Genomic DNA, 15,267 nt, shown 5'->3' with positions numbered 1-15,267 from the left:
GCTGTGAATGCCTGATCATTAGAATGACCTTTACGTGCTTGAATAGCTTGCGTCCTAAGTTCTTCACCAAGTAGAACTGATTGAAGTTCTTCCAGTGTCGGAATTTGCCGTTGGATGGCAATACTATGGACTAGATTCTCGTATCCCTCTCCTAGTCCCATTCAGGATTACTTGAACCATTTCTGCGGGGTTCATAGTCTGTCTTGCGGCTGCAAGTTGATTGTTGTAGTCTTTTATGCGGAGTACATAAGCATGACCGGTTTCACTGCTGTTGCGGAAACTCTGGTTGATCTGGTTTCTCAGGGTGAGAATCCTAGATGTGTTCTTGGACTCGTAGAGAGCTGCGAACATATCCCATGCTTCTTTTGATGTCTTGACTGTGTTGAGTTGTCCTAGCATGACATCTTGCACATTCTGCTTGATCAGGTGATAGGCATACTTGTCTTTCTTATCCCATTCTGCTTGAGCTTGGGCAATGGCAGGATCTGCTACTGGTGCGGAAACTGTTTGTGTAGATGTAGATCCCGATGTAGATCCCGTTGCTGGTGTTGTGACAACAGATGGAGTAGAGCTACTGGTAGCTGGATCGGCCAATGGTCTAGGTGTAGACCCATCGACATACTCCCATTTGTCCTGAAGCACAAGAATGGTCTCCATTTGATATTTCCATGTACCATAATTGGAGTTGTCTAACTTAGCAGATGCCTCCAGATTGAGGTTGCTAGTCGACATGGTGCAAGAAATGTACTCAAAAGTGTCGTGAAAATCTATGTATGAATCAACTGCAAATACACTGTCTATGCCAAGTAAAATCTCTGTACCGTCGGTGAAGATAGAACTGTAGTATATAAAATCTGATTTGTATTACAAGGCTTGTGGCAATGATGCCGGGAATAGCCAAGAGGCTTTACAAGGCTGAAATGATGTGCACGATGCTGTGAGATAGCCGAATAGGCTTTACAATGGTGGCATGTGTGTGTGAAATCAAATGCTATCTGCCCACTGAAACAATCTGCAATGCCTCTGAACTCTGAAGTCTGCTCACTGAACTGATGAACGTAAGGTTTCAGGTAATGTGATGATGTGATACCGTATGTGAGCGTATGGACTAACTCCGAGTAGGTACTAGTCGAGAATTTCGGGCATGGCTTAGATTGGCAACTTGGGGAAATTCAAAGCGTCCCCTCTATGGCAATCTAGTCTACTCTGATCTAGATCTAGACCAACCGTCGATCGAGGAAAGAATAACAAATAATTCATTTTCTTTTGTTCTTTTTAAGTGCTGGGTCAGGTGCGTCGATGTAGAGGCAAATGTGCGTGAAGGAAGTGGTTTTGTCGACGAGGCTGAAATGTGTGTGTCTTGTCACGCACCGTTCTTTCACAATCACGATCAAAATTGCAGCAAGATAATAATCACGAATGAACAAGAAGAGAGATTGCAGTATGAATCAAACTGATGAGTCTTTACAACGCACCGTTCTTTCACAATCACGATCAAAATTGTAGCAAGATAATAATCACGAATGAACAAGAAGAGAGATTGCAGTACGAATCAAACTGATGAGTCTTTACAATAATTTTGGAGAAGAATCACTCCATGAAGGAGCTCGATACCACCCGCCCACCCCGAGCTATCTCACTCTCACTCTCACTCTCACTCTCACTCGCATGAAGATGTTCAAATCAGATGATCAAACGATCAAATCTCAATCACACTCTCACTCTCACATTTTTTACACTTAGAGGGATCATTGAGGAGGCCAGACACAGGAGACAGAGAGTATATTGTTGCTTTGTGGATTTCCGCAAGGCATTCGACACCGTTCCCCGTGCCCGACTCGTCAGACGCCTGCAGGAGTTAGACTATGACTCGGAGGTTATCTGGGCAGTAGTAGCTCTCTATGAGCAGGTGACGAGGCACCAGCTGGACCCCAGAGATCACGAGCACTATTGGAGTCAAACAAGGATGTCCCTTGTCACCGACTCTATTTGGCCTCTACATCGACGAGCTTGAGACCACCATCAGGACACTCGGAGGTGCAGGCTGCTCTCTTGCGGAGGCTGTCATCCAGATTCTCCTATACGCAGGCGATGTAGTACTACTATCCTCTTCTGCTACTGGTCTTCAGCGACACCTGATACACATGACTTGAAGGTCAACCTTGGGAAAACCAAGGTAATGATCTTCAACACTTCCAGACCCGCTATGCACCGAGAGCAGTTGCTCTTCGCCGGCGACCCTGTTGAGATAGTTGACTCTTACACATACTTGGGCGTTGTCTTCTCAGGCCCGATCTTCACGATGCGCCCGGCCATGCAGGCCAGGATCAGTCGGAGCTACGCCGCTCTTGCCAGGCTGGAGCGACAGTGCTACCACTCCCACTTCCAGGACCCGCGGACCAAGTCTCTCCTTTTTGATTCTTTGGTCCGCCCAGCAGGCATGTACGGTAGCCCGTGGTGGGGAGCCGACCTTTCAGACACAGAGTGGGCTCGAGTCGAGCGCCTACAGATACTGATGTTTGCTCGGATGATTCGCAGCAAACCATCGGTACCACACTAGATCATTCTAGCAGAGTTCGGCGCCTCACCCCTACAGCTTGATGCGGCTTTCCAGGCTATCACTTATCTCCACAGAGTCGGGGATTTCAGCTCCTCCGCCGACGGTCGCCTCCGCCTACCTTGGCTAGCCCTATCCTCCTCTATGGCCTTATCCGTTGATGGGGACCAGCGATGCTGGTTTAGTCGTCTTTCCAGTTGGTTCACCCGACTGGGCCTCGACTTAGACCGTTTGCCTTCTTTTCAGTACAGCCTTGACGCTCCACCATCTCCCCTCTCCCCCACTGACCAGGAGGTCAACCGGCTCATTCGAGCGGATCTGCTCCAGCTCCATACCTGGCAGACATGGTTTCTTCACTCCGAGCTTCCTGTGAAGCTCGACTTCTACCGCCGACACTGCCTCCATATCTCACAGGAGGGCTTCAACTCACCTCTAGGTTACACACAGCTTCATCTACCACATGCGCTCCGGATCTCCCTCGGTCAGTTTAGGGTTTCGTCACACCGATTACGGATCGAGAGCGGACGCGCAGAGGGTATCCCACGAGAGGGTCGCCTTTGCCCACTTTGCGACTTGCAGGAGATCGAGTCGGAGGAGCACTTTGCTTTCAGATGTCCTATCTATTATGCCATCCGAGGCCGGTACCACTGCCTCTTCCGCGACAGATTCGGCCCCCTCCCACACATGCTGCAGTTCTCGGATCAGCGATGCCTAGCCGCTTTCTTACATGAGATGACTCACCACCGAGATACCTCTCTCCGAGCACGGCGACACGCGCAGCACACACAGCGTGAGGACACCCAGCGGCCCATCACTGATTTCTTCCAGTCACAGGATACCTCTCCTCAGTCTAGCCGACGACGCGGACGTGAGCGAGAGCCAGAGCCACGACAGCTGCGCCAGCGGACAGACTCACACATCCGGGTCCATGACATCTCGTCTCTGCTCTCTGCCCGCCCCACCGGGGTTACCGTTGCCCTCATCCACAGGGCCACCCGCCGCCCCCGATGATCAAGCTTGACTAGGCCGCGTGACGTCAAAGGCCAATCATCTATCGCAAGGTTTTTTCCGGCCTCCCATTTGACGGCCCCTCTATGATTGGTTTCTGACGATCACCACCTGCACATATATATTGTATCTCCTCCCTCTGCCCCATTTTTGGTGCCCCCCCCTTCTTTTTTGTATCATCTGGAGGTTGACACATATTTTTTGTATCAGGACTAGACACACCGTCCTTCATAACCTCTTTTTTGTAGAAACGGTTGGCTGGCCCGTTTTGAGACCGCCACCGTTATGCTCATTGTATCAGTTATCTTTAGTCTCATAGACCTTCACGGTCTCCCGAAGCCGAAGACTTTAATAAACTTTCTTTCTTTCTTTCTTTCTCACTCTCAAAATATCTTGATCTGATCTTCTTCTTTGCGTTGCCTCGATTCGCATGTGCTATTGTCACTTTTGCAACGCCTCGATATGCGTGTCTTCTCTTCGCTCGAGCAACCTCGAGATGCGTGCCTTCTCTTCTCTTTCGTATAGCCTCGATATGCGTGCGTTGGATTGTGTGTTTTCCTTCTCACGATCTCCTCTTCTTTTATAGCCTTTCACGACTCCAAAATAAGCCGCCAAAACCTTCAAAATCGGCCAAAAAATAGCTTTTCTCGAAAAGCATGCGTGTGCTTTTCACCTTCTTTTAGCGTGCGCTTATGATAGCAAACGCGTACGGAATTTCGACGTCCTTTAAAAAAAAAAAAAAGGCATGAAAACGGCCCTGTTCGGAGCATCACCACACCTGCCTCGTAGATCCAATGGTCAAGCTCAATAGCTCATCTCGAAGATCGGACCCTCTTCTTTCCCTTAACTCTATGGTGATCTAGTCTACTCTGATCTAGATCTAGAGACCAACCGTCGATCGAGGAAAGAATAACAAATAATTCCTTTTCTTTTGTTCTTTTTAAGTGATGGGTCAGATGCGTCGATGTAGAGGTAAATATGCGTGAAGGAAGTGGTTTTGTCGGCGAGGCTGAAATGTGAGTGTAACTTGCGCCGAAATGTGCGCGTGATGTGACGAGCGCGTAGAGCACGAAAAAACGAGCGACTTTCCATTTTGGAGCGCCCTCAAATTCTTCCTGGAGCAAGAGATATGACTTGATCTAGGTGGAGGGGCAAAAGGAGTGCAAATGTGCTCAATGATGATGTGTCACTGTGAGACACATGCAGTGATGATGTGGCACTGTGCCTAGCAAGAGGTGTGCCAGTGGAGCAGTGTGTTGAGGTGGCAATTGTGTGCACAGTGTGCCTGGCAAGGGATTGTGCTTGCAGGGGTCAGTGCTGACTGGACAGTTGAGGTGGCACTGTTGATGTGGCTGATGATGTGGCAGGTTGACGTGGCAAGATGACATGGCACATGGATAAGGTGATGATGTGACAGATGCTGGAGTCTGCTGACGTGGCAAGATAAGATGCCACGTGGATCAACCCTATCCTTTCCTAACTGCACCTGGGTTAATCTGAACCCAAGGTGGGTGATAGGGCCATGTGTCGGGTGTTGGGAATAACAGAATCTAAAGATTCTGTTGACGGATCTCCTTTGGGTGACGCTTCGATCGGGTCGCTTAGCCGGTGGCTATGGTTCTGTCGATGGAGCCTAGAGAGGTCATTGGTCGAAGAGGCTTGGAGGCCCTTGGCTGTGGAGCTTTGCTGTCGGTTGTTCGGGGAGATCTACTGGAGATGCAGTTCGTAGGAGCAGCGCAAGTAATGCAGTTGTTGAAGTCGCGTGAAGGAGACGCCTGTGAAGGCTAGTCGGTCGGTGCTGTCTCTGTAGAGTTCGTGGGAGCTGTTTATTTGCGTTGGAGAGGCTTGGACTGCATGGGAGGCATCGGGCGTTTGAGGTTTGTGCAGCCCGTGTGCTACAACGCTTTTGAATAGCCAACGAAGCGTTGGTGATGGACGACGGAGAGGCAGCCCCGCTTCGAAAAAGACCAAGACGGAGGGCTCACCTCTGTCTCCGTGTTGTTTTGACGGGCAAGGCTTGAAGCGAGAATGCGTGGAGGCAGAGTTCGTTTGGAGCCTTCAAGGCTTTGTTGGAGAAGGACGCCTTCTGATCTAAAACCTGTGAGGTAGCTCGTATGGAGAGGCTTTGCTGCAGGACATGCAGCCTGTGGCTGCTGGAGCGATGGCTCTTGCTACGTGCAGTCGCTTGGAGGAAGCGTTGAAGCTGGCTGCAACTCTTGGCTGTCGATGGCCAAGAGCTTTTCGTTGTAGTGCGCTTTAGTTGCTTCCTTGCTTGCGAAGCATGCTAGAGAGGTCGCGGGCATTCGTTGGAGGCTCGTAGGAGGCTTTGAGTCGTGGCTATCCCATCGAGGCTGGAGCTACTGTAGCTGAAGGAGCCAAGTCATCTCTGAAATGGAGTCAATGGCCTTGTGAAGAAGGAGGCGGGGTCTTTCGACCTCTCAAAGGTACAAACCCTCAAGCCAAAACTCTATGTATCTTTCTCTCTCTCAGACAAGAGAACTCTCTTTCTCAAGAATGAAATCACTCAAGAACTCAAAGAAAGAATAATGGACGGAAATTTCCTCTCAATGACGGAAATTTCTCTCAACGGAAGTGAAGGGAAGGATCTCACAATCACTCAAGAGAACTCTCAATCTCACAATCTCTCTCACACTCTCAAGAATCACAATGCCTCAGTGGAAGACAAGGGAGCTCTGATACCATGACAAAATATGAAGAGGGGAGAGGAGAAGAGTGGAGATGAGGAGAGAGGGCACAGCTAGAGAGCACACCACAAATGACTAACTGTACACTAGATTTAGTTGAAAAAATAGAATATATACAAACCCTTTTAGGGTTAGGGTTAGGGGATCTAACCCTTTCCTTTATAGCACTCTATAAGGTTAGTGCTATCCACATATGATCACGTGATGGTGTTATGCACACATGATCACATGATGTTGGGCGTGAACTCTCAACAAACCTTTCCGTGCTTTGTATTTTTCTAACTTCATCTATTGCAACCTAAATTCAGCACTCTCTTGCTCTCTCTCTCTTTTCCTTCATATCTATGTGATCACTACTGGACCACATGTATAGAAATTGCATTGAAGCAAGATGGAGGAGCTGCTATTTTGAGAATACATAGACACAAGCTGAGATTCTGTGCTGGAAGATTAAGAAATGTCTTTTGATGCGTTGGTCATGCCAATGATCCTTTATGGGGTAGAGATTTGGGAATAATATGTCCGCCTGTATTTGGAACGAAATAAAGAAAGTCCAGAAGCATTTCCTTAGGTGCTTCTTGGGGATTAAGGAATTGACTCGCTACTGATATATAGAGATCTTTGTATAAATGGATGCTCAAGTATATGTGGGTGTGTGGATTTGTATGTGTGAGAGCATATGTCTATACTATGGTCTACACCCACTGCAACCGGACAGTCCTCCATGAGTATCGGTATCATGACCAAGTGATCTATAGTGTTGTGTGCTTGGTGGAATCCAACTTGCCCCTTGGGTCTCTTGCCTTGATTCTCAGCCCAAATGCTGACAATTCTTTACTATTTTGCAAGAGTGAAGCCAACCATGATTGTTTCTAGGGGCTTCTTTGTCTTCTCCTTAGTAAAGGGGTTTACTCGTCCAGTCTTCCGGAAACATCAGGGAAGCAGTTGCATTTTAGGCTGGTACATATCCATTTGTTTGCCTTTGATCCTTCCCATTTTAATATCTCTGCTTGCATCTCTTGGAGATCAGCTGCCTTACAGTTAGCCATCTGTCGAAGGGTAAGCTCAACATCATAGAGAGGCTGTGTGGACTGCCACTTGGGCAGCAAGCTGGCTGCCACATGGGCAGCATGATAGGCAGCACCCCTGGCTGCTGGAAGAGCCCTGCCAAATGGGCAGGTTTTGGTGGACTTTATAGGCCCATGGAGAGTTCACAAGAGATTGACCAAGGGCTGTTATACAGCTGCTTGGGGTCAGGTAGAAAGTGGGCCAGGCTGGCTGTATTAAGTCGGCCTGAAGGTCCCTTTTGCAGGTCGGCTAGAGGAGGTGGGTTCGGCAGTCTTTAGTCAGCCCTGATTAGGGCTGAGTTGGCTGGTTTCGGGGAGGGAAAGACTAATCCTCTCCCACTTTATGCAAAGGGGCCATTGGCCTTGTACTCAAACTACTGGCAACCACTGAAGCTCCTCCTACAACAGCCCCAGCAGCGGGAGGGAGGTCTTGCACAGCAACAGCAAGTGGCCTTACTTTGGGTGCCAGATACAGCGGGATTACTCATATATATTAAGGTCTGTCTTGCTTGGAGCAATACATATATGCACAAGTGTTCTGGCTGTCTACTCGGATGTGTTAAGAGTTCTGGGCATCTCCTGTCTGTACTAAGGGAGCGAGGGCTGATTTGTTGGTGTGCCTCAAGGATAGTGTAGATTCTTCCTGTAAAATATGGAATTAGTTGGGGGCTGCCTGGAAATCGGCCTGGTTAAGGCCTGCTCTAAGGGCTGTTTAGGGTCAGCTGGTTGCGCCCAGTCAGGCTATCCAACCACCTAACCAATGGGTCCGGTCAGACGACCTGACCAGGGTTTGGTCAGCCAACCAGAACAGGTCGGGCTAGTTGACCAGCAACCCAGACCAGGTTGGATTCGGCCAGTCCTGCAGCCTACTCCCTCCTATAAATAGAGTCATTTACCCTTGTTTGTACACATTTCTGAGGTGCCATTCTACCTCAGTTTGGCATCCATTTTCAGGCGCAGCTCAGCTTCTATTTGCTGTCATCCGGAGGTGCAGTTCTCTATCTCAATGTGGATTGTTCCATGGTGCAGTTCCTGCCCTGGGTTGTATCTTGCAAGTTGTGGTTTTTGTCAGCAGTAAAGAGCAGAGGTTTCTCCAGCACGAGTTTGTTGCAGTCACTCGCATTTAATTGTGCAGCGCACACTCATGCTAATCACAGTAACTTCTCTCTCTAGTCGCATTTCTGCATCTCTCTCTCTCTCTCTCTCTCTCTCTCTCTCTCTCTCTCCACACAAATACTTCCTCTGCATACTCTGACAGGATGTACATGCTCTTCCAGGTCTGTATGTTTGTTTGGAGTTCAATTGTGTGCACACACCATTTTTGTCCATCCCAATGGTGCATTGTCCTATTTGTCCACTTTTTAATTGATAGTATTGAACCTTCAAACCAATGATTGATGTTGACTTCGTTCCTTATTTGTTTATAGAGCTGTGGGTAGAAAATCAGTTGTGATTTATTAGAACAGAAAGAGACGCACCTTCTTATGTTTCTTATTACATAACACATCTAGAGATATTCTTTGAACACATCTTGATTTTTGTGGGCCATAAATCTAATTTTTGCCTATATGTATTTCATACTTTTGGTCTAGACAAAAGTTTTTGGTGGCCTTTATACTGTGTGAAATGGAAAGGTTTCCATCATTTCTCATCCTCTACATGTGTAGGGTTTCAACTGGACACCGAAGAAGGCACAAGTGTTTTGCCGGGTTTTGTTGATGCAATTCTTGGCCTCGAAAGGGGTGAAACCCGTTCCTTTGACCTTGTTTTCCCGGACACGTGGCAGCAAGAGGCTCTTCGTGGTGTTAAAGCACACTTCACGGTAAGCAACACTTCTGTTTTTAATTATGCGTAACAAATGGAGAAAATGAAGCTTTGCGTAACAAATGGAGAAAATGAAGCTTTGATATGATAGTATTGGAAAGTTGGAATAAAATAACATAAATATTAATTTTACCCAAAAGATTCAAGAAGCTTTTGAAACCTAGATGGCAGCGCTTATGCTTGGTAGTGATGAGAATATAAGTGTAGCTTTGCTCACTAAGCTATTTTTAATTTTAGCTTTCTATTTTACTATTAGCTTTGTTTCGCGTCTCTTCTCAAACCCCTACTTCCCATGTTTCTTCTTCTCTATCGTTTGTTCTTCTGTGCATTTTACAAAAAGAACTTTAATATGTAAGATTGGATATATTTTATTTTTATTTTATTCATGCTTTGACTAGAACCACTATGTCTGTAGGGTCTTGTAAGATTGGATGATAGCTACATGGTATATGATTTTATAATAAGGCTTGTGATTAATGCCTATATGAGGCTAGCCTTGTATATTTAGGCATTCAAAAGATAGTAGTAGATTTGGATTGCAAGCTAATAATTTACAAGGTAATATTACCTAAAGTTTATTCACATGTAGGCCCCAATCGTACGGTAGACTCATATCCAAGCACTCATCTAAGCTAATTGCATTAATTTACTTTTGCATGGTCAGCGACACTTTCTAAATTTCATGCTAAGCTATACTTTCTATCATCAATGTTTTGCTTAATATGTATAGAAGGCTTTTGCTATGCAATTTTTGGTGATCTAGCATTGATAAGTTTTCTATTTATTTGGAAAATCTAGGTTCTTGTGTTGATCTCTTGATTGCAAGGCCTTTGGTGCGAATAGGAATGCTAGACTATGGACAACCGTTGACTATTTGAAAATGGCTTTTATGGATTGTGGACCTCTTTAAAGGAGCAATGGTGATGGCCTTTAATCTTGTAGTACACAAGGGATCTTGATTCACCGCACCAAGCTAGTAACTATGACTTTATAGAAAGTGTGTGAAAGTCAGTGTACATGCAAGTATTTTGGCCTAGAATGATCCATTAGGAACTTGTAGAGTAATTGTAATAAGTTTTCATCTTCTATCCTCAAGCCGATTTAGACCGCCCATTCTCCTATGAGCTCACATTATCATAAAAAGCCATGGCCAAAGTCTAGGATATTGAGATGCACGTTGTCCTGTTGCTACCTACTATTGGAGACCAAATCTCCAACCCCATACCGAGAAAGGTGGCACCGTTGTTTGAGTTTGATGCTGAGAATATGTGGTCTGGTTTTCAACCTTGTGAGTGTTTTCATGAGATTGAAACTGCACTATTTGTTGGGTTTTTAGAGGATGAGTATAGGCATGTTCCTGGATTCATCTGGATATATATTCCCACCGTATTAGTGGACATGCAAATTTCACCTTGTGAAGTTTTCGTCCATGTTGTGGCTTGTTGTATTGCGATATGTTCTTTTTATCTTAATTGGTGTGTTGCCCGATCAACTAGATTGTCTAAGCATTCTTTGCTTTGAAAATGCTTGTTTTGGAGACAAATGAAAGTGTATAGTCTTCACAAGTAATGAGCTCGAAGAAGAGAATGTGGGCTACCTTTTTATTAGCCTCCTTTGTATAAATGGATGTTCAAGTATGTGTGGGGATGTAGATATATGTATGTTTGAGAGCATATGTTCATACAAGGTCTACACTCACTGTTGGGCCCTAATGATGTTGGTGGGGTTTTCATAGTAGCTAGTCCTTGCTATGTGTGATGGAGTTTATGGTTTCAAACTTGTGAGAGATTGAAATTGGACTATGTGTGTTGTGCTTTCAAAGGATGAGTTTGGGCATGTTCTTGGGTTGATCTCAATATCTATATATTTTAGGTGATGATGGGAATGATGTGGGTTTCACAAAGCGGAAATGCACAATAAGGATTCATTTGCCACGATTATTTGCTAAGGAAATAGATATGAAGGCCTTTATACATTTGATGGTGAGTTAAAGAAATTGGAACATGTATGCCCTACATCCTGACAACTCACTATTGACCTATAGCATAAAAGCATGGCTCACATCAAGCCCAAAAGCCTTTGCATGCCAAAAAGACTTAATATGGTGGATGCCTTGGGTCCACGACACACACAAATCTCTATTTGCGTGGTTGTATTTATGGGAAGATGCAGTGTGCATAGGCTGCCTTTCCAATTAGAAAAAGGTAACAGCTCCTCTTGAGCTTGTGCACATAGACTTGGTTGACGCTATGAACACCAAAACTTTTGGTGCAAAGAAATATACCCTAACTTTTATAGATGACTATTCTAGGAAGTTTTGGGTGTATTTAACCTATCGCACAAGAGAATGGCCCACATCAACCCCAAAATTCTTTGCACGCTGAAAGGCTTAACATGGATGCCTCAGGTAAAGTACATGCACAAATTGTTTTTCCGGGGGTTGTGTCTGTGGAAAGATGCAGTGTGCATGGGTTGCCTTTCCAAACATACAATTAGAAAAGGGAAACAGCCCTCTTGATCTTGTGCTCACAGACTTGGTTGACCCTAGGAACAACAAAGCTTTTGGTTCAAAGAAATATATGCTAATTTTCATATGTGACTATTCCAAAGAGCTTTGTGTGTGTTTCTTGAGCAAGAAATCAAAGACATTTTTCAATTTCTAATGGCTCTTGTTAAGAAGGAAGTGGCAAGAGATTAGAATTTCGAGATCTATTAGAGGGGGTGAGTATAAAAGCAGTGAGCTCAAAAGATTTTACAAGAAGATTGGCTTCAAGCAGCAATAGTTGGCCACTGCCTACACTCCTCAGTAGTAGATAAGAAGAATAGACGTGTAGTTGAGGCAGCTAGGTCTATGGTCAAAGACAAGGGTATGCAGGACATTTTTGGTAGAAGCAGCGTTTATAGATGCATATGTGCTTAATAGCTGTCCCACAAAAAGTAGTGGAGAACATGACCAAGTGTAATGCATTCAAGTGTTTTTGGCTGTACATGCTAAAAAACAACAAGGGTAGGTTTTGGATACCAAAGGAGACAATGCATTCTCATTGGGTATAGTAAGCAAAGCAAATGATACATGTAGGTTGTACCACCTTCAATCCCACAACATAATCAACAGCATGGATATCATCTTTTAAGAGCAGGAAAGTCACCGTGCTGTCCCAAAATTGCAGTCAAACTTTGGGAAAGATGAAGAAAAGAAAGTGGAAGAGGGTGCTTCCCAACCTTGATCACCCAAAAGTGAACACTGTAATGATGAGGACGATGATTTGCAGCAGCAAATCAGCAGAAACAACGATTGTAGCAGCCCAAAGAAGCCAAGAAAATTCTTGTGAAATTACCAGAACGGTATGTGATGAAAATGGAGAGAAAAACTGCAGGACATTCATAGGATAGCAGAAGGAGGCAACCAAGCAAATTAGGGAGAGTCAGCGGCCCAGTTGGTATGCTCAGGGTATCTCCAGGCTATTTTTGCAGGCCTTCTGGAAGGCCCTGTGGGAGAGCTGGCGGCCGCGGAAGATTTCCTACTTCCTTTGGCTACTCGCCCACAAGGGTCTTCCAGTGGGGAGCTGGTTGCGGCAGATTGGTCAGGATGGACTTTGTCAGATCTGCCATGAGGACGAGGAGTCACCAAAACACTGCCTGTGGAGCTGCACTCGCGCCCAGGAAGTGTGGAGGTGGGCCTTCGGGATCCTTACCCGTGCAGCACCGGAGCTAGGTTTGATCACCTAGGGCGCGTTCTGCTGGTGCAGCACCACACCTGGCTTTCATCAGTTATTCGAGGCAGGCCCGCAGGACCCCATATTCCTTATCACACAGGGGACTTGGGGGCTGCTGGAGGGCATCCTGGCGCACCTGGCAGAGGCGGACATAGGTTCTCAGGAGAGGCAGCCAGTCTGGGAGATTATTAGCAGCATCGCTGGATGGCACATTTGGACCTCGCGCTGCGCGTAGATCCTCGGTGGTACCTCTCTCTCGACTGCCATGATCTGGAGTGACATGGCTGACATCTGGAGTGAGATCATCCACACACTCAGAGGCCAGTGGGACCAGATTCAGGGAGACTCCCGGGCTGGACGGGAGAAGCGGAGACGTTTTCTCCGTGATTGGGATACGCGGAGCCTCTTCTTCGAGCATACTTCTCAGGGCCTTCAGTGGCGCTATTCACCGCATCTCTGGTTGTTTACCCACACCCGCCTGATCCCTCCGTGAGAGAGAGCTTTTTTGATTCCATGTAGGGTTGCGTCCGATTTGTGAACGCAGCCCGTCAGTTGTAACTGACCTCATGTATCTTGTTTTTCGAAGTAATATAATCAGCACTGTTTTTTCGGCAAAAAAAAAGCAAATTAGGGAGAGTACAAATGCAGCCCTTATGATGCATGTGTTGGATGAGGGATACTCGCACGGGAGAGAGAGCTGTTTCTCCATGAAATGAAGTATCATCTCGTTCCCTTACTAGGGAGTATTAGAAGAACATGGCAAAAAATATCATACCCAGAGTGGCTACTAGTGGAAGTGTTCAAACCAATGCTTCCATAGATTCTCGGTCCTGGAGTGGGATTTTGGGGATATACAAGAAGAAAGTAGATGGATCCATTGATAAGTACAAGGTAAGATGAGTTGCCAAAGGCTTCCCCAGAAAAAGGGGTAGACCTCATAGAGATTTTTGCACCAGTTGCAAATTCTAATATAGTGAGAATAATGCTTTCCATGGCATCACATCTCCCATGGGCTCAATGGCAAATGGATGCCTTATCAGCCTTTTTGAATTGTGATTTGGATGAGGAGGTTGATATGGATCAGCCACTTGGCTATGTATAGAAGGGGGGAGAGCAAAAATTTTTCAAGCTTCATGTGTAACCTTATGGACTTAAGCAAGCACCCAGGTTGTGGTATGGGGAGATAGATGCCCTCTTCAAAAGTTTTGACATGAAAAAGACCACTTCAAACCCTAATCCCCATGTGCTACAAAAGAATGAACAGCTTCATACTCGTCATTTTCTATATGGATGATCTTGTTGTTACAAGCAATGATGAGCGCGCATAGAGTAGCTCAAAACAGCACTATGCAAAGAGTTTGAAGTGACGATTTGGGGCAGCGTAATTACTCCTTGGCATAGAAGCATGGCAATACACAAATGGCATTTTTATATGTCTAACAAAGTATGCTGGAAAATGTTCACATGCAAGAACAAACTGATTGGGTAGCTTGACTTATCTCATGAACACTAAGCTTGACACCTCTTATGCTGAAAGCCAGCCATTGAAGGACAGCCAAAAGGATTCTTTGCCTTGCAACATATGATTTTCAGTGAGGAAATATGCATAAAATAGTAAATGACATAGATAATGTAAGGAAAGTGTTGTGTTATGTGACATGTGGCCTCACACGTCGGCTAGCATTTGAGAGTTTGAAAGAATGCTAACCTTTGCTTCAATCTTAGTTCTTGCATTGGATAAGATATTCGTCATAGCTCGAACTAATATGAGTGGTGAGTCTGCTTATGCAAGAGGTCCTCCAATAGCCTTCTTAAATCTTAAGCTCCAAGGTGCTGAGCTAAACTTTAGTGCTCACAAGGTGTTATTAGTAATTTTACAGCTCTCAAGTTTGGAAGCATTATTCATATTGAGCTGGGCAAATCACCAAAGTATCTAGCATTTCTTCTCTCATTCTACCATCCCTAGCATTATTCATACGTACTATACTACCTCTCATTCTACCATACCATACCATACTCACCTCTCATTCTCAAGTTTTGAAGCACTATTCATATTGAGCTGGGCAAATCGTCTAAGTATCTAGCATTTGTTTTCTCATTCTACCATACCTAGCATGAGTTAGAGCTGTGAACGAAATGGCGGAGCGCCCACTAGGCAATTTGTAAACTCACAAAGAGTGCATCTCATGCTCAACATGACTAGGATGCAACACCATCGAGGCCAATGTCAAAGTGGGGTAAAATATTGGTAGATGAGACTGAAGACATTGTGAAAGACATTAAACCTAGCAAGTAGTGTATGGGGCATAGGTGAGAGAACCTAAAAGATTGGTAGATGAGACTGAAGACATTGTGAAAGGCATTAAACATAGAAGATAGCAAGTAGTGTA

The 15,267-nt window shown here is 45.5% G+C and overlaps 1 protein-coding gene across 2 annotated transcripts in view; it reads left to right on the top strand.

Annotated features, from left to right (window-relative positions):
• The window catches only part of LOC147883604 (trigger factor type chaperone family protein), an 83,903-nt gene that overhangs the window by 49,646 nt on the left and 18,990 nt on the right, over positions 1–15,267 (top strand). For both annotated transcript variants that reach the window (XM_087399610.1, XM_087399609.1), the window contains exon 7: positions 9,005–9,159. In XM_087399610.1, coding sequence (XP_087255736.1) covers positions 9,005–9,159 — 155 coding nt within the window. The remainder of the gene's footprint in view (positions 1–9,004; positions 9,160–15,267) is intronic.

Source organism: Dipteris shenzhenensis, chromosome 28, assembly GCF_047967505.1.
Source record: "Dipteris shenzhenensis isolate YYH24624 ecotype China chromosome 28, Dip_SZ_1.0, whole genome shotgun sequence".
Lineage (NCBI taxonomy): Eukaryota > Viridiplantae > Streptophyta > Polypodiopsida > Gleicheniales > Dipteridaceae > Dipteris > Dipteris shenzhenensis.
The sequence above is the reverse complement of the archived record's forward strand: the minus strand, read 5'-3'. Positions and strand labels throughout refer to the sequence as shown.